The sequence below is a fragment of the Schistocerca gregaria genome, chromosome 3, assembly GCF_023897955.1.
Source record: "Schistocerca gregaria isolate iqSchGreg1 chromosome 3, iqSchGreg1.2, whole genome shotgun sequence".
In the NCBI taxonomy this organism is placed as follows: Eukaryota; Metazoa; Arthropoda; class Insecta; order Orthoptera; family Acrididae; genus Schistocerca; species Schistocerca gregaria.
Window position 1 is genome coordinate 738,797,352 of NC_064922.1, and position 22,831 is coordinate 738,820,182.

The window sequence follows — 22,831 nt, forward strand, 5'->3', positions numbered from 1 at the left end:
AGGCTGGTTTTTGGGGGTAACAGATTGGGTAAGGATTCCAGGCGTTCGAGAAAGTGGTTGTGTGTGTGTGTGTGTGTGTGTGTGTGTGTGTGTGTGTGTACGCGCGCGCACGCGCGAGTATATACCTATCCTTTCTTCCCCATAAGGTAAGTCTTTCCGCTCCCGGGATTGGAATGACTCCTTACCCTCTCCCTTAAAACCCACATCCTTTCATCTTTCCTTTTCCTTCCCTCTTTCCTGACGAAGCAACCGCCGGTTGCGAAAGCTGGTAATTTTGTGTGTGTGTTTGTGTGTTATTTTATTGTGCCTGTCTACCGGCGCTTTCCCACTTGGTAAGTCTTGGAATCTTTGAGATACATATATATATTCCTTTTCATCATCATGCTGTGAAGTTTGACGTCCTTTCTAAATTTTCTCTCTGAATTGTGAGCTAACTGGGAAAGAACACCATTTAGTGTCTTCAGCATGTCACTTTACTGCTTCTTTCATCGTTTCCTAGAAACCAAACTTGGTAAGTCTTGGAATCTTTGAGATACATATATATATTCCTTTTCATCATCATGCTGTGAAGTTTGACGTCCTTTCTAAATTTTCTCTCTGAATTGTGAGCTAACTGGGAAAGAACACCATTTAGTGTCTTCAGCATGTCACTTTACTGCTTCTTTCATCGTTTCCTAGAAACCAATTTTCGTTAATGCTAGATAGCCAGAACAATAGCCAGTCCGTGTAGTGGGATCATTATGTACCCTTTTGTTGTGCTCTCTGATAACATTGGGATCACGTTTCTGATACATGAGCTGCTACGTTCTCGTGTATGTCTAGGAGTGGTTGCTTGTCATTTTGGAGCATCAGAACTCCCAGCAATGACTGTTGTTCCAACTGACTGCTACTGTGGTGGATGGTTGCCAAGGGGAGAGCCCCTGATTGGAGCGGGTGGTATCAGGGCAAACACTTTGCATAAGAAATGCATTAAGTTTCAAGCTGGCTGTTCTTTGTAGTGTCTTTAGCTGACAGGGGTTCTTTTAAAGTTGCTTTGTATAACTTTATGGCTTTCAGTTCCTTGCTTAAACCTCGGGAGGAGGGGCAGGTGTTGCAGCTTTGGATCCCTTTTCCCACTAACTGGTCTACACTTGGACTGATATGGACACTTGTACCTCTACTAAGCCATTATTTTTTAATGGAATCTATTGAAGACAAGTTTGGCAAACTGGACACTCTGAGTAGGATGCAGGCAGGTTCAGTGTTGATTGTGACACCCAGTCAGTGGCCCTTCACACCTGTGACCATCCTGGCAACATCCCTGTGTCCATTACTTCTCACCAGCCTTTGAATGTTGTTAAAGAAGTCATTTATCTTAAGAACCTTATCCTTTAAACTGAAGAGGAACTCCGGGCTAATCTGAAAAGCTGGAGCATCATTTTGTATGGCATGTTCAGAAAGGCTATAAGGATAATTGGATTGACACCAGTGTTTTTATTGTGGCATTTGATGGGCATACCCTCCGAGAAAAAGTCAAGTTTGTGTGTTATGGTGTAATATGAAGTCATACAACTTGCCACCATGATGTGTTCTTAGTGTTTGCATTTCGGGCACATGTCTTCCCACTGTAAAGCAAACCCTTTATGCGGGAGAGGAGCTCCTGTGTTCCACTGCCCATGTGTGTGAATTGTCATGACCATCACTCTTCTTGCTCACCAGATTGTCCGATAAGAAAGTATAAGAGATATAGGATGATATGACCCTTGATTGTTTATTCTACACTGAGTCGTGTCAGATATGTGACCATCTTCAACCTGTGTCTGTGATATCTAAATTTGCCTCTGTTACAATCTGCTCATCCCCTCTCCTTAGCCCACTCCTGGGGCTCTCAAGACCTCTCCTCCCAAGTGGGCTTACCCTATCTGGTTGGAGAATTGTCCCCCCCCCCCCCCCCTTTTTTAACCTGCCGGTGATGGGCGGGATGGGGTGGCTCGTGGGTCACTTTCCCTTGGCGTCTCCGAGACCAGAGTTCTGCTGCCACAAGTCAACCATGGGATTTACAGTCCCTGTGCCCAAGGTCACTCGCTGTCTCTCAGTTCCAGATCTCACTGAATGCTGAAGCCTGTTCTCTCTCTCTCTCTCTCTCTCTCTCTCTCTCTCTCTCTCTCTCTCTCTCTCTCTCTCTCTCCCCCCCCCCCTCTCTGTGTGTGGGGGGGGGCGGGGGTGCACGTGCCCTACCTGCCCTGCCCTCCTTGACCTACAGAGGAGAAGGTGAAGAACATAAATCCAACACCCTTCTATACCATATTGGGAGCAGTTCTGTTCGGATCCACTGTGACTTTGCAGTCTCTGTCTCCTTCCTGAGAAGACACCAACACCCTCTACCGTAATTTCTCCCCTTCAGCAATTACCCCCTCCCTGCCTTTTTTCCTCCCCCTTGGGGATTTTAATGCCCGTAACCCCTTGTGGGGAACTGCCTCTTCATCTAGTTGGGGTCGCCTCAAAAATCATTTTCTTGCAGACTACGAACTGTGGCTTCTCATTTATGGTTCCCCTACCCATTTCAGTGTCGTTAATGGCACTGTCTCTGCCATGTATCTTTCACTCACTTTCCCTCTTCTTCTCCCTTTGTTACATTTGTTGCTGCACCTTGACCTTTGGAATAGCAACCGGTTCCCACTGTTTATCTCATTCCCTTCCCACCTCCTTATGGCCAGGTTACCCTTTTGGGCTTTCCATCACCGTGATTGGCCTCTATGTACCTCTATGAATGAAGACAGGGAAATAGGAGCATGAGGAAGGGAATATAGCCCAGAGGGAAAAAGGGCCACAACAGCTCAGAGTCCCAAGTGTGCCATGTATGAACTCATGTAAAAGCTGTGAGGCCCGGGGATGGAAAAAAGCTAAGTTGGTTATATTGAGGTGGTTTGATAAATTTGTTAAACATGCAAGAAAAAATGTTCGTTTCATAAAGAACTTGCCTCAGTTCTCTGTACATACTCTTTTGAGGTATACACACTTGGTAAAGTGATCCCCCAGCTTTCCATCCCATCAGAAAAACAGGTTCTGTCAATCTTTGTAAAATATTCGTTGACTACAACCATCACTGCCTCATTTGATGAAAATTTCTTCACAGTAAGCCAAAGTTTCAAGTTAGGAAACAGGAGGAAGTCAGTTGGGGTGAACAGGATGTATGAGGAACCAATTCACAGATCAATTTGTGTACCTTCGCCATTGTTATCCCTGATGTGAATGTGGTGCATTATCCTGGTGAAAGAGCGCACACACACACACACACACACACACACACACACACACACACACACACACACACACATCACCCAACACGGGTTTCAAACGATTTAACAATGAAGTTTAATAGGCTCAAGTTATGCTTCTGCCTTTTTCTCAAGTAATCTATGAGGATTATTCCTCTACAATCCCAAGAAACGTTGGCCATCACCTTAACAGCTGACAAAATGGTCTTTGCCTTCTACAGTACACTCAGCCTTTGGCCACTGTTTTGCTGCCGTTTTGACTTTGGTGTGTAATGATGGATCCATGTTTCATTAACAGTCACAAATTAGCATAAAAGTCTTGTGGATTGCAATTAAACATTGCCAGACACTGTTTTGAAATGGTGTGATAGATGTACATTAGGTCATCTGTGAGCAGTCATGGCATCCACCTCATATACAACTTCTTTAAGGCCAATTCTTCTTTCCAAATGTAAAATTTTCTGCAAAATCAGCTAGCACTGTACATTCAGTTTCATGAGGTTGTGCTTTTTTGTCCTTCAAAAACTTACTTTGGATTTTAGAAACATAGTGGTGACTTCTGAGTTTTTGTGAGTTATCAATTAAAGATTCCAAGTTCTCTTCCTGAGATTTAACCCCTGTTATCATTTCTGCCGTGTCAGTTGTGACCCACTGTTTGAAGGTAATACTGTCTGGCATTTCCTCATCATATTCGCGAAACAATTCAATAACGGTTTCCTTACCAGGGCATTTATTACACAAACTCATCATGCAGTCATAACTGTTAGTGTCACAGATCGTGAAATCTAGTAACTCTTTGTAGTTAAGATCACTGAGTTTAGCTCCCACAATCATCAGTTTGATGTTTTGATGATGTAAACAAACACATATGGAGTGTGTCCCTGAGGATCTAGCCAAAATACACCACTTTGGGCAGAGGTCACAAAATTTTGTCCTTCCAATTTTGCATTCTGGATTAGAATTTTTGAAAGCTATATAAAGTTTATTTAAATTTGACAGCACTAGTTGTTTCTGGTTTGTTACTTTAACTCCATTTATAACAACTCTTTTGCTATCTTTGCAAACTGGGCACTTTCTACTATTTTAATCATCTTCAAAAAACTGCTGGATCTTTTTGAATGTTTCTTCACTTGTACGTACTCCTTTCTTCTTTCCTAAAACTGGAAGAATGCCTTGCTCTTTCACTAATTTCCGTGTTAGTTTACCGAATGATGAGGAATGTTGACTTCATAAACTTTTTTCTCTTGATAATGAGTCAGAGAGCAAATTTAAAATTTTAACTTTTACCTATTTCGATGTCACAGAACATTTAATTTTTAATTTCTCTATTAAGCTCAAATATTCAGTGTCGGATAACACTGGTGGTAGGTTTTCATCTTAGAAATAATGTTGGTATCTGTATTATTAAAGCATGATTCCAGGTCTCTTCTAATTTTGTCTGAAATTTGTTGTACCTTATTTTCAATAGCTGCTTTTCTTTTTCGGCTACTTAATTTTATTATTTTCGAAGCAAGAGGTATGTCTAACTTAGAACAAGCAAAATCCAATATGCTAACAGCTTCCTCATTAGGAATATAAATGTCATTAACAAGGTTACATGATTTTGGTTCTGGATTCACAACAAATATTTTCGAGTATCAATTTGGGCACAGGAAATTTCCAGTAATCACATTACGTTTCACTTGTGAAGCTGTTTCACTCTCACATAACAAGGACAGATGTTCAAGTTTTATTTCCCTCTAACCTTTAGTAACAGGCTTTTTATGAACTTTAAGTGGATTACAGCACTTCCTTTCAAAAATGTGGTTGTACTTCAGAATATATTTCTTTTCATGATACACACTGATGTTACAGAACAACTTACTCGAAATTTAAACAAAGTTTGTCTAACTTCATCAAAGTCATTGACATTTTTCAAGTTTTTTGAAACTGAACTGTAAACTGTTTTGTGACACACTTCACTTGCTATCTGCCCAACAGAGCACTGTTCATCCATATTGTTGCATTCTAGTAAATCTCTCAAAATTAATTACAAATCGCACACAGAACAAAGCACATAACACATTATATACTCTCGATGAAGTATGTACATCCACTCTAACAGAGGTTTCAGAACAGACTGACTACAACAATGCCACACCCAGCAATAATGTACTTCTTTATTGACAATAAACCTAAATGTAAATGGGTATTTTTATTACCATAGAAAAAAGTGAAAGCTCTTATTCTTTAATATAACATTATTAAAAATAAATAAACTAAATGAATATTGGGTGAGTGTTAACTAAATATATGTCACAACTAAATTTTATTACAATGAAACAATCAACCATTTAAATAGGCAACAGCCAGAAGATCAGTTGTAGAGTAATGTGAATTATCTCCTCATTTTCAAAAATTCATATCTTTGATCACAATCAGATATCAGTGTTGAATTGTTTACAGTATGTTGCTACCATATAGGTGTGCAAACTGTGCAAAAATCATATTTTTATATTCAGTACCACCTGAGATAACTAACCCCAAACTTTAAAAAATGAAAATTTTCAAATTTCAAAAATTCATAAAGAAATTAAGGAGACATTTGTAAGTGTTCTTGATCCATATGAGGCTAATACTATTTGATATCTAACTATAGGAAAAAATATACTCTCATAAATCACTCCTTGTTTGTTATTTTTCGGCATAAAAAGTGGATTGTTGGAAATTTGGATACCAAACTTTGGAGGTCATTTTGACTGTTTATTTTTGAATTAAGGGTATTTCGTGTAATAGACAGTCTTGTAGAGGACACTTTTCTAAAAACAATCATGCCAATTGCAATGTTGTAAGTTAACCCAGTGCAGAGATATTGATATTTTTGTTTACGTCCCTAAACTGAAACATCATCGTGCACTTAAACAAACGAAAGTGGCCGCCATTCAGTAAAGGTGAAAGGTAATTTTTTTTAAAACTGTTTTGAACTTCTCAATTATTGGGTAATCATGTATAAAAAAGAAATTAAAATATTTAAAAATGGTCAAGCAACAATCACTGGACCACTCATATGGATTGACCCAATGATGTAATTTTGCAGGTGCATTCCCTGTTCGTTGTGGATACTGTCTGGTGGCAGTTTTACTCCACAAACAGTGGAAATTAAGTATATGATAAATTTTCTTACTGTCATAATTTTTGGGTAGTCACAGTGAGAAAAAAATTTGTAAGTGTTTGAAATTATCTGTAAAGTTAGTTGGAAGTTGCTAAGTGCTTATATTACCATTAATGTTGAATATAATGTGGTTAATTTGCACATCATGAGTTATGCTGTCTCAAGACACATACACAGTTTCTAATTGTTATACTTTCCTCACTGTATTAAGCCTTTGAAATTGTACCTCGTAATCAGTAGATTATGACAGCAGTTTGAATTTTTAAATTCAGTCAATAATTACTTGAAACATTGTAAATAAAGTTTTTTACTCCTGGAAGCTGTTAGGCAACCAGCAAGTGGGACTGGGTGACTGTGTCATGGGATGGTAATACATTAATGGATATAGTAATGTAGATGGCAACAAATGTTTGGTATACCCACTAAATAAAGCAAGCAACCTACTAGTCCAAAATTTACAGCTTTTTGTTTCATTGTGGTATATCATAACACTGGGCTTTTAATACATGGAGCATGAACACCATGCTCATCTGTCACCATAATTGAACACTGTTTAAATCTTGGTAATGACATGGATTACAGTGTGACAGCATTACCTGCACATATACCCAGGTTAGAGATGCAACTGAGATTAGATTTCCAGTAAAACTATTCAACAGAGATGTTCTTTACAGTATAGTTGAAGCCTTGGAACACTGATTTAAAATCACTGTAAGTATGACACACGTATATGCACCCAGAAACAAGGAAATTAGCTCCTGATCATCATGTGTAACATCTGTCCATTGAAATGTGTGCCATACAATTCACCGTGTACACTCTACGAGCACGAAGGAGTCAATGGCCCATTGAACACCTACTGCAGGTCTGCACAGGGGCAGTTGGAACTCCTCATCCCCATATAGTTCTCTGCCCCCTCTCTCCATGGCTCATGGTTGATTGGGAGGTCGTTCCAAGGCGTGGCAGGCAGCGAAAGGCGTCCCCGGAAGCTGACCAGAAAGCCTCCCCGGTGCGTCTGACAAACCGGTTTCAGGCACTGTCTCTGGCTGAGCCAGATGCAGCTGCCTGCTCTGTTTCAGAGGATCATTCTCAGCCTTCAAGGTCCGGGCAATCGCAGAGGTTGGGCTTACTGGTAGTTGGGAGCTCCAATGTTAGGCGCGTAATGGGGCCCCTTAGGGATATGGCGGCTAAGGAGGGGAAGAAATCCAGTGTGCACTCCGTGTGCATTCCGGGAGGAGTCATTCCTGATGTCGAAAGGGTCCTTCCGGATGCCATGAAGAGCACAGGGTGCAGCCAGCTGCAGGTGGTGGCACATGTCGGCACTAATGACGTGTGTCGCTTTGGATCTGAGGAAATTCTCTCTGGATTCCAGCGGCTATCTGATTTGGTGAAGGCTGCCGGTCTTGCTTACGAGATGAAGGCAGAGCTCACCATCTGCAGCATCGTTGACAGAACCGACTGCGGACCTTTGGTGCAGAGCCGGGTGGAGGGTCTGAATCAGAGGCTCAGACGGTTTTGCGACCGTATTGGCTGCAGATTCCTTGACTTGCGCCATAGGGTGGTGGGGTTTCGGGTTCCGCTGAATAGGTCAGGAGTTCACTACACTCAGCTGGCGGCTACACGGGTAGCGGAGGCTGTGTGGCGTGGACTGGGCGGTTTTTTAGGTTAGAAGGCCTCGGGAAAGTGCGGGATGGGCTGCAATGTCAAAGGGTGCTTGGCAATTACAGGACGTGCTTGGATCAAGGAACAGTCGGAATTATAGTTGTAAATTGTTGTAGTTGCGCTGGAAAAGTCCCTGAGCTTCAAGCGCTAATAGAAAGCACAGAAGCTGATATCGTTATAGGTACAGAAAGCTGGCTAAAGCCTGAAATAAGTTCTGCAGAAATTTTTACGAAGTCTCAGACGGTGTTCAGGAAAGATAGATTAGGCAGAATTGGTGGTGGAGTGTTGGTGTCTGTCAGTAGTGGTTTATCTTGTAGTGAAGTCGAAGTAGATACTCTGTGCGAATTGGTGTGGGTGGAGGTTATACTTAACAGCCGAATTAAGTTAATAATTGGCTCCTTCTACCGACCCCCAGACTCCGATGATACAGTTGCGGAACAGTTCAGAGAAAGTTTGAGTCTCGTAACAAATAAATACCCCACTCATACGGTTATAGTTGGTGGGGACTTCAACCTACCCTCGGTATGTTGGCAAAAATACTTGTTCAAAACCGGTGGTAGGCACAAAACGTCTTCCGAGATTGTCCTAAATGCATTCTCCGAAAATTATTTAGAGCAGTTAGTCCACGAACCCACGCGAATTGTAAATGGTTGCGAAAACACACTTGACCTCTTGGCCACAAACAATCCAGAGCTGATAGAGAGCATCATGACTGATACAGGGATTAGTGATCACAAGGTCATTGTAGCTAGGCTCAATACCATTTCTTCCAAATCCATCAGAAACAAACGCAAAATAATTTTATTTAAAAAAGCGGATAAAGTACCACTAGAAGCCTTCCTAAAAGACAATTTCCATTCCTTCCGAACTGACTATGCGAATGTAGACGAGATGTGGCTCAAATTCAAAGATATAGTAGCAACAGCAATTGAGATATTCATACCTCATAAATTGGTAAGAGATGGAACGGATCCCCCGTGGTACACAAAAAAGGTCCGAACGCTGTTGCAGAGGCAACGGAAAAAGCATGCGAAGTTCAGAAGAACGCGAAATCCTGAAGATGGGCTAAAATTTACAGACGCGCGAAATTTGGCACGTACTTCGATGCGAGATGCCTTTAATAGGTTCCACAACGAAACATTGTCTCGAAATTTGGTAGAAAATCCGAAGAAATTCTGGTCGTATGTAAAGTACACAAGCGGCAAGACGCAGTCAATACCTTCGCTGCGCAGTGCCGATGGTACTGTTATCGACGACTGCGCCGCTAAAGCGGAGTTATTGAACGCAGTTTTCCGAAATTCCTTCACCAGGGAAGACGAATGGAATATTCCAGAATTTGAAACACGAACATCTGCTAGCATGAGTTTCTTAGAAGTAGATACCTTAGGGGTTGCGAAGCAACTCAAATCGCTTGATACGGGCAAGTCTTCAGGTCCAGATTGTATACCGATTAGGTTCCTTTCAGATTACGCTGATACTATAGCTCCCTACTTAGCACTCATATACAACCGCTCGCTCACCGATAGATCTGTACCTACAGATTGGAAAATTGCGCAGGTCGCACCAGTGTTCAAGAAGGGTAGTAGGAGTAATCCATTTAACTACAGACCTATATCATTGACGTCGGTTTGCAGTAGGGTTTTGGAGCATATACTGTATTCAAACATTATGAATCACCTCGAAGGGAACGATCTATTGACACGTAATCAGCATGGCTTCAGAAAACATCGCTCTTGTGCAACGCAGCTAGCTCTTTATTCGCACGAAGTAATGGCCGCTATCGACAGGGGATCTCAAGTTGATTCCGTATTTCTAGATTTCCGGAAAGCTTTTGACACCGTTCCTCACAAGCGACTTCTAATCAAGCTGCGGAGCTATGGGGTATCGTCTCAGTTGTGCGACTGGATTCGTGATTTCCTGTCAGGAAGGTCGCAGTTCGTAGTAATAGACGGCAAATCATCGAGTAAAACTGAAGTGATATCAGGTGTTCCCCAGGGAAGCGTCCTGGGACCTCTACTGTTCCTGATCTATATAAATGACCTGGGTGACAATCTGAGCAGTTCTCTTAGACTGTTCGCAGATGATGCTGTAATTTACCGTCTAGTAAGGTCATCCGAAGACCAGTATCAGCTGCAAAGCGATTTAGAAAAGATTGCTGTATGGTGTGTCAGGTGGCAGTTGACGCTAAATAACGAAAAGTGTGAGATGATCCACATGAGTTCCAAAAGAAATCCGTTGGAATTCGATTACTCGATAAATAGTACAATTCTCAAGGCTGTCAATTCAACTAAGTACTTGGGTGTTAAAATTACAAACAACTTCAGTTGGAAGGACCACATAGATAATATTGTCGGGAAGGCGAGCCAAAGGTTGCGTTTCATTGGCAGGACACTTAGAAGATGCAACAAGTCCACTAAAGAGACAGCTTACACTACACTCGTTCGTCCTCTGTTAGAATATTGCTGCGCGGTGTGGGATCCTTACCAGGTGGGATTGACGGAGGACATCGAGAGGGTGCAAAGAAGGGCAGCTCGTTTTGTATTATCGCGTTATAGGGGAGAGAGTGTGGCAGATATGATAAACGAGTTGGGATGGAAGTCATTACAGCATAGACGTTTTTCGTCGCGGCGAGAGCTTTTTACGAAATTTCAGTCACCAACTTTCTCTTCCGAATGCGAAAATATTTAGTTGAGCCCAACCTACATAGGTAGGAATGATCATCAAAATAAAATAAGAGAAATCAGAGCTCGAACAGAAAGGTTTAGGTGTTCGTTTTTCCCGCTCGCTGTTCGGGAGTGGAATAGTAGAGAGATAGTATGATTGTGGTTCGATGAACCCTCTGCCACGCACTTAAATGTGAATTGCAGAGTAGTCATGTAGATGTAGATGTAGATATATCACATACTAGAGTTACCAGTTTTACATTACCATCAAAGACCTGTCAATAAAGGGGGCTATCCACCTGCAAGATTTTCATAGCCTCTCTGACTACTTTCTTGAAGTTCTTTGGTTTGTTTGTTGGATGTGGGAAATGCAGGGAGATAATGAGTTGGGCAAGATTGACTCCTGTAAAACTAAAAATATAACTAACTACCGGAGGGGAAACTTCTGGTTGTGCTCTTCTGTCTGAAGACTGGTTTGATGCAACTTCTCATGCTAGTCTATCCTCAGTAAGCATCTTCATCTTGTTGTAATTGCTGCACCTACATCAATTTGAACTGGCTTACTGTACACAAACCTTGGTCTCACTACCATTTTCATCCACCACACTTCCTTCCATTACTAAACTGAGAATTCTGTCATGCCTCAAGATGTGTCCCATCAACTGATACCTTCATTTAGTCGAGTAGTGTCGCCCCTCCCGCCATTTCAGTTCAGTACCTTTTCATTACTTACTCCAACTATCATCCTAATCTTTTTTCTCCTGTAGCAACCACACTTCAAAAGCTAGTATTCTCTTCTTGTCGGAGCTATTTATTGTGCATAAAGGAAAACTGATATTTATTTCTCCTTGTTAAGGTTATCTTTAGCACAAAAAGGTGTGCACAGCAAAAAAAAATGATCACTTACGCAGTGATATAAAATGTCTGTCTGACAGCATGACACTAACCATGTCACTTCCATACAGTGCTACACTCCAAACAGTAGCAAAACCAAATTACTGCTTTTAGTGTCCTATTTCATAATTGTTTCAGCAAAACCTGATTTTAATCTTGTAACCATACTTCAAGACTCTATAAATTCCTTTCAGCTGCTGCTCCAAATAATGTGCTACCTCCGACAGAATTACAGTGTCACCGTAGCCCTCCAATTTCATTTCCCAATTTCTCATTGGATTCCACCACAGCTTGCTCAGTGTACGAATTGAATGACAAGAGGGATAACACACACTGTCTCTCTCCTTTCCCAACTACTGCTTTCCCTTGTGTCCTTCAAATCTTATAACTGTATTTTGGTTTTTGTACTGGTTTGAATAACCTTTTGCTCCCGTATTTATTCCTGTTATCTTCAGAATTCCAAAAACTACATTCCTACCAACATTATCAAAGCTTTCTCAAAGTCTACTGATGGTATAAACTGTCTAAAATCAGTATTGCCTTGTATGTTCCTACATGTCTTGGGAACCCAAATTGGTCTTTTACGAGGTCAACTTCTACCAATTTTTTCCATTCTTATATAAATAATTCATTTCAGCATTTTGCAACCATGGCTTGTTAAACTGATAGTTTTGTAATAGTCACACACATCACCACCTCACTTTATGAAATTGAAATTAATGAATTGTTCATGAAATTTGAGGGAATTTCGCCTGTCTTGTGTACCTTGGGCACCAGATAAAATAATTTTGTCATTACTGGCTCTACCAAGGGTATCAGTAGCTTTAAGGGAATGTTGTCTACTCCAGGGGCCTTGTTTTGACTTATATGAGGTACTATCCAAAATTTTCGGGACTGGTGCTGCCATCTGTTGAAAACCTTACCTTTGGTCACCATCACCCTCAAAGTAGTTCCCATCCACATGTATACACCAGTCCCAGCACTTCTGCCTCTGCTCAAACATTTTCTGGAAGTCCTGTTCTTTGAGGGAGTTTATCACCGCTAGCGATGCTTCTTGAATCCTCTCTAGAGTGTCGAACTGAAGGCCTTTCAACTTGAGTTTCAATTTTGGGAATAGCACAAAGTCACAAGGTGCCAAATCTGGTGAATACGGTAGGTAGGGTACAACCGATATGTTATTTCTTGTCAAATAGGTTGTGGTGAGCAAGGACGTGTCACAGGATGCATTGTGGTGATGCAGCAGCCAGTTCCCTTGACGCCAAAGTTCGGGGCATTGTCGCCACACATTTTCGTGGAGCCGTTGCAAAACGTCACAGTAGTACGCGGAATTCACTGTTTGGCCGGGTGGGACTAATTCTTTGTGCAGTTTCCTTGGCATCAAAGAAAATGATGATCATGCTCTTCACTTTGCTCTTTAACTGTCTCGCTTTTTTGGGTCATGGAGACCCTGGGCTCTTGCACTCAAACGACGTGTACAGCTTATGCTCTGTCTCCCAAACACTTATTGAATCATTGCAAGGGTCTCCATGGTACTTTTCCCGAGATTCACACATAATTTTATACACACACGCTGTTCCGTTCACGGATCCATCTTAAAATCGCCACACACCAAACACGGTGTATTATGGAAATCACTGTAGCCACGCAGCACGTCCTCCCGGCTGAATGCCACTCCACACACTAACTCCTCAGATATGCAGCTCTCACCACCTAGTGGTTGGAAGACCTACTATCCTACTTTCCAAATGACAGCACCAGTCCCAAAAATGTTGGATTACACCTCGTATCATTCAGTGTCCAGCCAAATTCTTCATTTACTTCTCCTCCACTTCTGTCTTCAAGTTGATTTTCCTTGTATAACCCTCTGTATATTTCTTCCACCCATCAGCTTCCCCTCTTTCCTTAGTACTCGCTTGCCATCTGAGCTCTTGATATTCAAACAACTGCTTCTCCTTCCTCCAGAGATCTCACTGAGGTTATGTTTGGCAGCGTAGTCATGCATCCCTCTACAGTCTTGCAGCTGTGCTCCAGTCATTCCTGTTTTGCCATTTTCCATTTTCTCTCAATTTCGCTTTTAGGAACACTAAACTCTCGCTAATCCAGCCTTCAGTAGTTCCTCCTCTCAGTAATTCAGTCCACATCAGAAATGGGCATACCAATGAATTATCATGTGCAACAATGTTGTTGGTGAATTATAGTGTCAGACAATGCTATACATATTTGAAATTTTGTCATTCTTTACAGCTCAGTATCATTTCTTCTAAAAGGAAACATGTTACACTAGAACTCAAGCAAGTTTAAGATAAGTTGAACTGATATTCTTTGCAGAAAGCCATTGCTGCTGAATACAATGTTGGATGAGCAACTATTTATGGCATTGGAAAGAAAGGTGATGATGTTTGACAGTATGCAACCCAAATGGATAGTGAGTTGGGAAAACAGAAGGTTATGCGAAAGAGTGAGAATGAGGAACTTGTTGTAGCTGTTTATAGATGGTTCATATAACAATACCGTAAAGGTATTCCATTGAGTGGCCTGATAATAAAGGAAAAAACAGCTGCATTTAACAAACAGCTTAGTGACAATAACTTGTTTGCAGCAAGCTGGGGTTGCTGTCATACTAGAAATATCAGCATGGCATTCGGCAGCTGACAGTCTCCGGGGAAAGTCACTCAGCTAACAAAAAAGCAAGCATATTAGTTTGTATACAAGATTTGGAAGATAATATAGGAAGAAGATATAACTGTTGGTTTCTCGTACATTGCTGATAAAACTAGACTCCTTTACAAGATGCTTCCTTCAAAAACATTAACTGCCGAGAACAAGAAGGGAACTTGGGGGTTCAAGCAACAGAGACAGCAAGTAGTGTTAATGAATGCAAATGGGAGTCATAAACTCACAGTGGTTGGAAAATCCCAACCTCCATGTCTTTTTTTTGACTCAGTGACATGAATACACTACCAGTGCAATATTGCACTCGGGAGAAGGTATGGATGGACATAGAAATATTATCTCGGTGGTTCCATAAAGCATTTGTGCCAGCAGTGAGAAATTAGCTGAAGAAGAAAAAGCTTCAACTGAAAGCTATCCTTATTACTTAAAATGCTCAGTCATCTTTCCGATGCAACTCTAAAGTCCGATGGTATATAAGTACTCTTTGTTCTGCCCAAGCCCTGATTCAGCCTATTGACCAGGGAATTTTGGAATCAGTTGAACATCATTGTTGAGATGCACTTTTTTTCTTCTTGCCAGATGTAAATGAAGACAACTCTACCAAGACTAATCTGAAAAGTATGGAAAGCAATCAACTTGGGTGGTGATGTCTCCCAAGCAGCCGAAGAAATTGGTGAAATAGAGAGCACCACCATAATGAAGTGCTGGAGAAAAGTATGGCCATCCATTGATGGAGAATTGGATCTAGTACTGAGTGAAGGTTATGAGCCAGTTAATTCAGAGTCATCAGTTGCTGATACTTTCTACACTGATTGTTCAACAAGCTTCCAGGAGGAGGAGAAATTCATGATGAAGATGTTGCTAAGTGTGGCTGGGAGATAGGCCAAAGTTTAACATGTGAAGAAATAAAAGAATGCAGGAAAGTATAGATGAAAGTGATCAAGAAGAGGAGAGAGCAAGATTATTTCTCATACTGCTGGTGCCAAAGCTGCAGACACCTTCATGGAGTACGTTAAGCACAATCATATGTGTGCAGTACCAATGTTATGCTTGTAAAGCTGTTGCATGATAAATTGTACTGCTATCAGAGTTTTCTTAGAAAACAAATTTATCTTTTGGTTTAATAAAGTATGACCCCCGTGTTTTTAAAATTTTATCTTCAGATTGAATAATATATATTCTCTACATTTTAAAAATACATTGCAGACATGCCAGTAAACCAGCACTAGTAGCCATATGTGCAAGGAATGGTCAGTTTAGCAAGAATTGAACTAAAGTAAACTTCAGTTGAATGGGTGTCAAAAGACCCTGTGGTACTGACTGCCTGCAGTGTCATCCTCAGCGTATAGGCATCACTGGACGCGAATATTGACAGAAGTGATGTCAGCTTGCCACTGCCCTGACTTTTGTCAGATTTCGTGACCAGACCCACTACTTCTCAGTCGAGTAGCTCTGCCATTTGCCTCATGAGAGCTGAGTGTACCCTGCTTGCCAACACTGCTGGGCAGATCGGTAGCCAAGCACAACAGTGCTTAACTTCGGTGGTCTGACAGCAACTGATGTTACCACTGACAGGGCCGTTGGCTTAGCAAGAGTCTAGTGTACCTGTATTCCCTTTTACCTGCTTCATTTGCTGTATACTTTATTATTATTTTTATTTTCTCCTTTTGTAAGGATTCTAAGTATTTCCACTAGGTGTTGTCTTTTTGCTTATTTGTTCCTCTGCTGCGCTCATTATTTCATCTTTCAAAGCTATGCAGTTGTCTTCTATTGTATTCTTTCTCCTATTTCAGTGAATTGTTATCAAATGCTCCCTTTTAAACTCTCAACAACAACAACAACTGGGTTTTTCAATTTCTCCAGGCTCCATCTCGTCAATTTTTCACTTTTCTGCTATAGTTTATAGTTTTAATGTGCAGTTTATACCCAGCAAATTACGGTCAAAGTCCACATATGCCCCTGTAAATGTTGCGATTTAAAATTTGGTATCAAATATTTACCATTATGTTATCTATCTGAAACCTTTTAACACTCGGACACCCAGAGTTTACATGCCCTCTCGAATGCCCAGAAGGGTCATTTTGATTCCTACCATTTGAAAAAAGTTTTCTGAACTATTATTTCAAAATTTTAAGCATTTATTGTATTTTAATGTCTACAAGATTTACAGCCATTTCAGATACAGAGTTGTGAATAAAAAGAACAGACAAAAATTGTTATTTATTGACATATAAACAAATTTCTCTGAACCTGGTAACACCCAAACAAATGTATGCAAGTGAAAGGTTTTTCTTTGTTCTAAATACATAAAAAATTGAACTTTTCATGTGCACAGAAATTTCAGCCACTTCATTGTTGTACACAATTGACGCGTTTGTATTCAGTTTCCTTTGTACATTTTCCACAAATCATATTATACAAACACTGCACTTGTAATAGTTTTATTACATTTGCAGGATTCGAGAAGTTGTCATTTATGGTTCTTCTGTGGCATTTCATCTTCATCTTCATTTTCATTCTTTTCATAGTTGTCTTTGGTCATACAAGGAAAGCAACTCTTCACATACTCAAAGCGTAGTTCAACTGCAAGCTGCTGAAAAAAAGCCAGCCTCAGTGGCCGAGCGGTTCTAGGCGCTTCAGTCCAGAACCACGCAGCTGCTACAGTTGCGGGTTTGAATTCTGCCTCGGACATGGATGTGTGTGGTGTCGTTAGGTTTAAGTAGTTCTAAGTCCAGTGGACTGATGACCTCAGATGTCAAGTCCCACAGTGCGTAAAGCCATTTGAACTATTTTGCTGAACAAAATGTCTTCTTTTGATCTTCTTCCCAGTAACAGCCCTAAATACTACATATTCATTTATTCCTGCTAGGTCAAGGCTATTGTGAAAGGAGTGCACTGGCCATCTTTTTGAGGAATCTGTGACTGAATACAGCCTCACTATGTTGTCTACTATGTCAACCCCAGATTTTGTCTTGTAGTAGTAACAAACAGTTCATAGAGTTTTTTTCTCATTTGTATTTATGGTAACACTAGGATGAACAGAAGACATAACTATCAAATTTTTTGCTTTCTTTCCTTGATAGACTGTCAACGAAATATTGTCATGTTTTAAAACTTTTGTGTAATAAAGAAGACTCTTCAAGGACGTCAGAGAATGTGGTATTTCTCTTCTTGCTCTTTTTACTATTCCTGCAATGGAGGTTGATGTTTCTTTCAATTTTTTGGCTATTTTGAGTGAAGTGAAGTAATTGTCTGTAGTGGCATTTCTGCCTTTGCCCAAAAATGGCTCCATAAGACTCATCACTACATAATCTGAAACCCTTTTGTCTTGGGATCTCGCAGAATAGTTATCAGTATAAGGGAAACCAATGAGTATATACTTGCTTTCAACATCAACAGCTAAGCAGTATTTTTTCCCATACTTGTTAGGCTTTGAAGGCATGAATTGTGCGAACAGGCGCCTAGTTTTGGGAAGAGCTGCTCATCTATTGTTGTGTCACTTCCAGGTTTGTAACACATTGTACAGTTTTCTATGAATTTGTTCCAGATAGCAGAAACCAGTGCAAACTTATCATTCTGTAATTCTACAGATTCTGTAGACTTCTCGTCGAACCTCAGTAATCTTGTTATGTCACAGAATCTATTTCTACTCATGGTTTCCACGCAAAATGGTAGGCTCCAGGAAGCTGAACATAAGCTGTGAAGATCTGTGCTTTGGTAACCACTCACACCAAGAGCATAAATAATTGCAATAAATGCTTCTAGTTCTTCCATGGTCATTGACCAGCTGTCATTTCCTAGTACTCTGTGTGCCTCTGTTATAGTTTATTTCAAGACATGTTTGATTATATAATTGTCTATGAACAAGTGCCAAGCACTTGATACAAATTCACAACTTAACATTTCTTTTTGCATGTGATGTAAGTCCAGAGGATTCTCTACATTTCTTTTTGCATGTGATGTAAGTCCTGGGGATTCTCTCAAAATATTGTGATTAGGAAGACACCCACCTTGTGAATTAGGCGCTGCTTCTATCCAGACTGTTCCATCAGGAGCAACTTCTTTATGACTTTCATCAGACAATGAAGTAGTCTCTTGATCTACGCTCCGAGGAACAGGATTATCTCCTCCTCTGTTACACGATTCTTCTCGATCTATAGGGCACGATAGAACAAATGTAAGAAAGCCACCATAAAATCTAAATTAAGAACAGTAACATTATATGTAGATAAGAATATGATGGTTAAGCAGCAATAGTAATAATAATAATATACTTACTAGACTGTAAACTTCCATTATTTGTATCTGAAGAATCAGAATCATTAGTATTAGATGATTCATCTTCTCTCAAGTCTGCGGTAAAAACTCTTCCTCTGAACTGTCAGAAAAGAGTTCACCACTATCAAAATCTCTTCATCTTGTAAATACTTTTTCCTATTCATTTCAATCTTCAGCTCACAATCTTTGAAAGACTGATTCTTACAAGGAAATGATGAAAAGTGGTGGACCGAGTCAATTGTTGTCATTGCATATGAATGAAAGTAAATTATTGCACTACAGAGTAAAGTATCTGAGGCTTGAGACTGCATGAGATAAATGTATGGCATAACTAAAAACAAAATTATAGCTTTTTTCCTAAATTACCCTTGTGGGTGTTAAAGGTAAAACTGGAAAAAAAGTGATGGTCAATGCACTGTTTTTTAATATAATGTAAGTACATGCCAAATACGTAAATGTCGCTAGAATCATTCTTCAGAACATAGCTAGCACTTAAAAACTGGAAAAGGTCATTTTGATCCCTCTGGACGTTAGTGTTAAGTGTCACCAGTTCTCTAACATAAACATAACTTCTTTCAAGATTCTGAAACCACGTGTTAGCAATGATTAAATTATGCTCTGTGCAAAATTATACTAGATGGTTTCCCCTTTCATTCTGTTTCTCCCAATTTCATTTTCTCCTGCTACTTTTTCCTTTTCCTACTGTTGAATTCTGCTCGCTCACGACCATTAAATTTTTGTTTCCCGTAGCCATTTGAATAATTTCTTTTATCTCATCATACATTGTTTCAATCTCTTCATCATCTGTGGAGCTAGTACATATATAAATGTGTACTGATGTAGTGGGTTTGACTTTGTTTCTATTTTGACTACAATAATGGGTTCACTGTGCTGTTCATAGTAGGTTTACCCATGTGTTTATTTCCTTATTCATGATAAGAGAGCTATTCTTGCATTACCTCTATTTGATTCTCTTTTTACAAACCTGTATTCATCTGACCAGAAGCCCATTTCTTGTTGCCACCACACTTGACTAAGTCCTACTGTATCTAACTTCAAGCTATCCATTTTCCTTTATAAATTCTCCCTATGTACCTAATTAAGTGACTAACATTTCATGCACGGACATGTACAGCACCAATTTCATTTTTCCTAGTAATGTCCTCATGAGTAGTCCGTGCACAGAGATCCAAGTGGAGGACTATTTTACCTCTGGAATGTTATATACAAGAGGATGCCATTATCATTAGGCCACACAGTAGAGCTGCATGATCATGGGGAAAAAATGGCTATAATTTTGTCATGTTTTCAACTGTTTGCAGTACCAACATAGCTAAGCCATGTTGGACATTGTTGCAAGGTTGGAGAAATCGGTCATCCAGACTTGCTTACGGTTCAGCTACATCTATGATTGATACCCCAAGCCGTCGCACCTTGGCAAGGTACATCTTTTTTTTTTTGGGGGGGGGGGGGCAGTTAGGTTATCACTTCACATACAGCTACAAAAAAAAAAGATACTTTTTCAGTTTCAATAAAAAATTTGTGTTGGTAACACATGTAAATGGTTGCACACTTCTCACCAGTGTGCTATGGCACACTCTGCTGTACAATTCTTTACCACTGCATACAATCTTCTGCTGTTAAGATTCAGTGTTTTCCTTCCAGCCACACAGATGAAATGGTGCTGTGTCTTAAATTCATGTTAGGTGGATGGCTACTTGCTGCTGACTGCACTTGTTCACTGCTGATCCTCCCTATTCTCTTGCCATGGCTGAACTCACTAGGCCAGTGTAATCTTCAGTTTCCTGTTCTGGTATGTCTCTTACCACTCAATCCATTTTCCCCTGTCCGTGAATGATTACTTGCTACCCAGTTCGTATTGTAAAACTGCCTGATTGCTTGTCTTTGAATTATTATTAACATCTTCTAGGATTGGTGTAGGTGTTCATCTTACCTGCGAAACTATAAAGTTCATTCTTGGGCCACATCCTGACAGTTTAACTTAGGTATTCCTAAATGGATTTTTTTTTCTGAGAAGATTCAGCTGTCAAAATTCAGCTGACAAGATCAGGATGGTATTGTGTTGGTATTCTCAGGATCTATTAAGCATTAAACTATGGTGGCTGGAACATCCACAAGCCCTCGAGCACAGGTTTCCTGTGAGCTTGTGGGAACATTTTAACAACAGGAGCCACCTGCAGAAAATACTTATGCAACCTCGTTTCTACTTATACCGATCATTCCCTTCCAAATTCTAGAGGCACTTGGCTGCTCCAACTTCGTATTCCTAGCTGCCTTTACTGTGCGCCTTACAGTTACAGTCATTTCCAGGTATAGGGATAGAGTAGTAGTAGATGATGTCACTTGTAACCTAGATGCCTCACCTCCATATGCTCTAAATATGTGCAAAATATTGTAGGAATTCAAATGCAAGTAAACTTTGAGCTGTTTGTAGTTTGTCCTGCTATATTACTTGTGGCTTCATCTTTAAGATGATTGAGTCTTTATCTTTAAAATAATTTAATTCGTCTTCCTAGGTTTTCTGTCATCATTATTATTAGTGTGGCCTATAACTAAAATCAAATGTGCTATTGTATACAGACTGTGTATCATTACAGTGTTGTTTGCAAAAATTGCAGCACCTGGAAATAATGAAACCAGGAGAATTTACTCCAAAATTGACTTGTGACACAAGTATACTTCATTTCATTTTCAGCACTACACAAGGATTTTCACTGAGAAAATTGGTTGTGGAGGAAGACCCCAAGTGAATGGACTAACAAAAGTTTCTACACGGCATCAAAACATGGAGTTGATTGGAAAAAACATTATGGACCCCCTCTGGGGGCAGGATTGGCATATTTCTCATATGTTCATTCGGCTAGACATTGGGTGATTGTAGAACTAGGAAGTTGTGATATTCCATGTCCACAGAAAATGACCTTTTGTACAGTGTGTTTAATTTGGGTCTAAGGATAATTCTCTGAGAGACTATTGAGTGCAGTGGTGCAGAAATGACATTGCATTTTCCTTGATCGAAACATATCATGTCGGGTTTGTGAAGCAAGCAATTACCCTGACTGTGGAGCCATTTGCATCTGCAAATGTAACTTGTGTGACAAATTTCAAGATTTTAAAATGCCACTCATGATGAAAGGTCATTTGTAATTTCCAGAATGGACACAAAATAGATGACATTCTTTAAAGATGTAGTTGATACCAGTACCATAATATGACTCTTAGTGTGCTCTAGCACCGACATGAAGTATTACTGACCAGTTGAGGACATTGGTGGTGTAGAAGTGTATTAGTTACACCATTGTTCATCTGTGAGGTCCCGTTGTGCATTGTTGATGTATGTAACTATCCATTAATCACTGACCTCCCCCCCCCCCCCCCCCCCCCCCCGCCCTACCCCCTCCACCCACACCTGCCTCCCAACCCACCATACTTCTGATTTATATCTTTTACATTACAATCAGATGGTGTTTTTGGACTAGGTAGACTGCCCCAGTAATCTCATTATGTTTAAAATTTGTTTGCTGTTTGTAATGCGCTCTTTTGTAGTTATAAACTGTGGTGAATTTAAGACACGTTCCTATAGAGATGAAATTTATGAAGTGATGTCTGGTTTACATCTAAACTTGTTCAACTTGGAAATTTCTGGTGTTTGACAACATGTACAATGATACTGTTACAGTTGTCCATAAATAACACACCTGTATTGTAAATTTTTTACATGGATAGTTTTCCAAGCGTTAGAGTTTGCACAGCCAACAGGGAATTACAGTCATTGTTATGAGTTTGAAAATAAGCTATTTTCATATTACAAAGTATGTGAATTATAAGTGTTTCTTGTAGATCAATGTTCTGTACGTATAGCAGAATTTGAAGTGTATAATGCAAAATATCTTGCAGACAACAGTATTACACCTGTATTGTTTCTTGTAGTTGGAGAACATTATACCAGCTGGTGTTCTTGGTAGTTATAGTACACAGTTTGTCACGAACGGTTCAGCTAAATAGGATGTATAGATAACAATTGTAAGGGTAAAATGTTCTAATTTCCACATTGTGTTGGATAACTGAGCTTCATGAAAGACTGGAATCTTAATAGTTGTTCAGTGAATAAATCGTTAGTTTGTCTTCAGCTTCCTTTACAGAATCCAATTGTTGGCATATAAATATTTCTTTTAATTCTGTGTACATGTTTATTAGACATATTGCTAAATATCCTGTAAAATGTATTTAAA

At 40.0% G+C, this 22,831-nt stretch overlaps 1 protein-coding gene across 10 annotated transcripts in view; it reads left to right on the plus strand.

The window, feature by feature from the left end:
- The window catches only part of LOC126353812 (heat shock factor protein-like), a 200,957-nt gene that overhangs the window by 16,022 nt on the left and 162,104 nt on the right, over positions 1–22,831 (plus strand). The window contains exon 1 of one of the 10 annotated variants that reach the window (XM_050002918.1): positions 14,917–15,307. The exons of 8 other annotated variants lie outside the window; for them this stretch is intronic. In XM_050002918.1, coding sequence (XP_049858875.1) covers positions 15,230–15,307 — 78 coding nt within the window. In that variant the 5' untranslated portion in view covers positions 14,917–15,229. Of the gene's footprint in view, positions 1–14,916; positions 15,308–21,312; positions 21,934–22,831 lie in introns of those variants that run through there. One more of the 10 variants, XM_050002922.1, reaches the window with a different exon arrangement.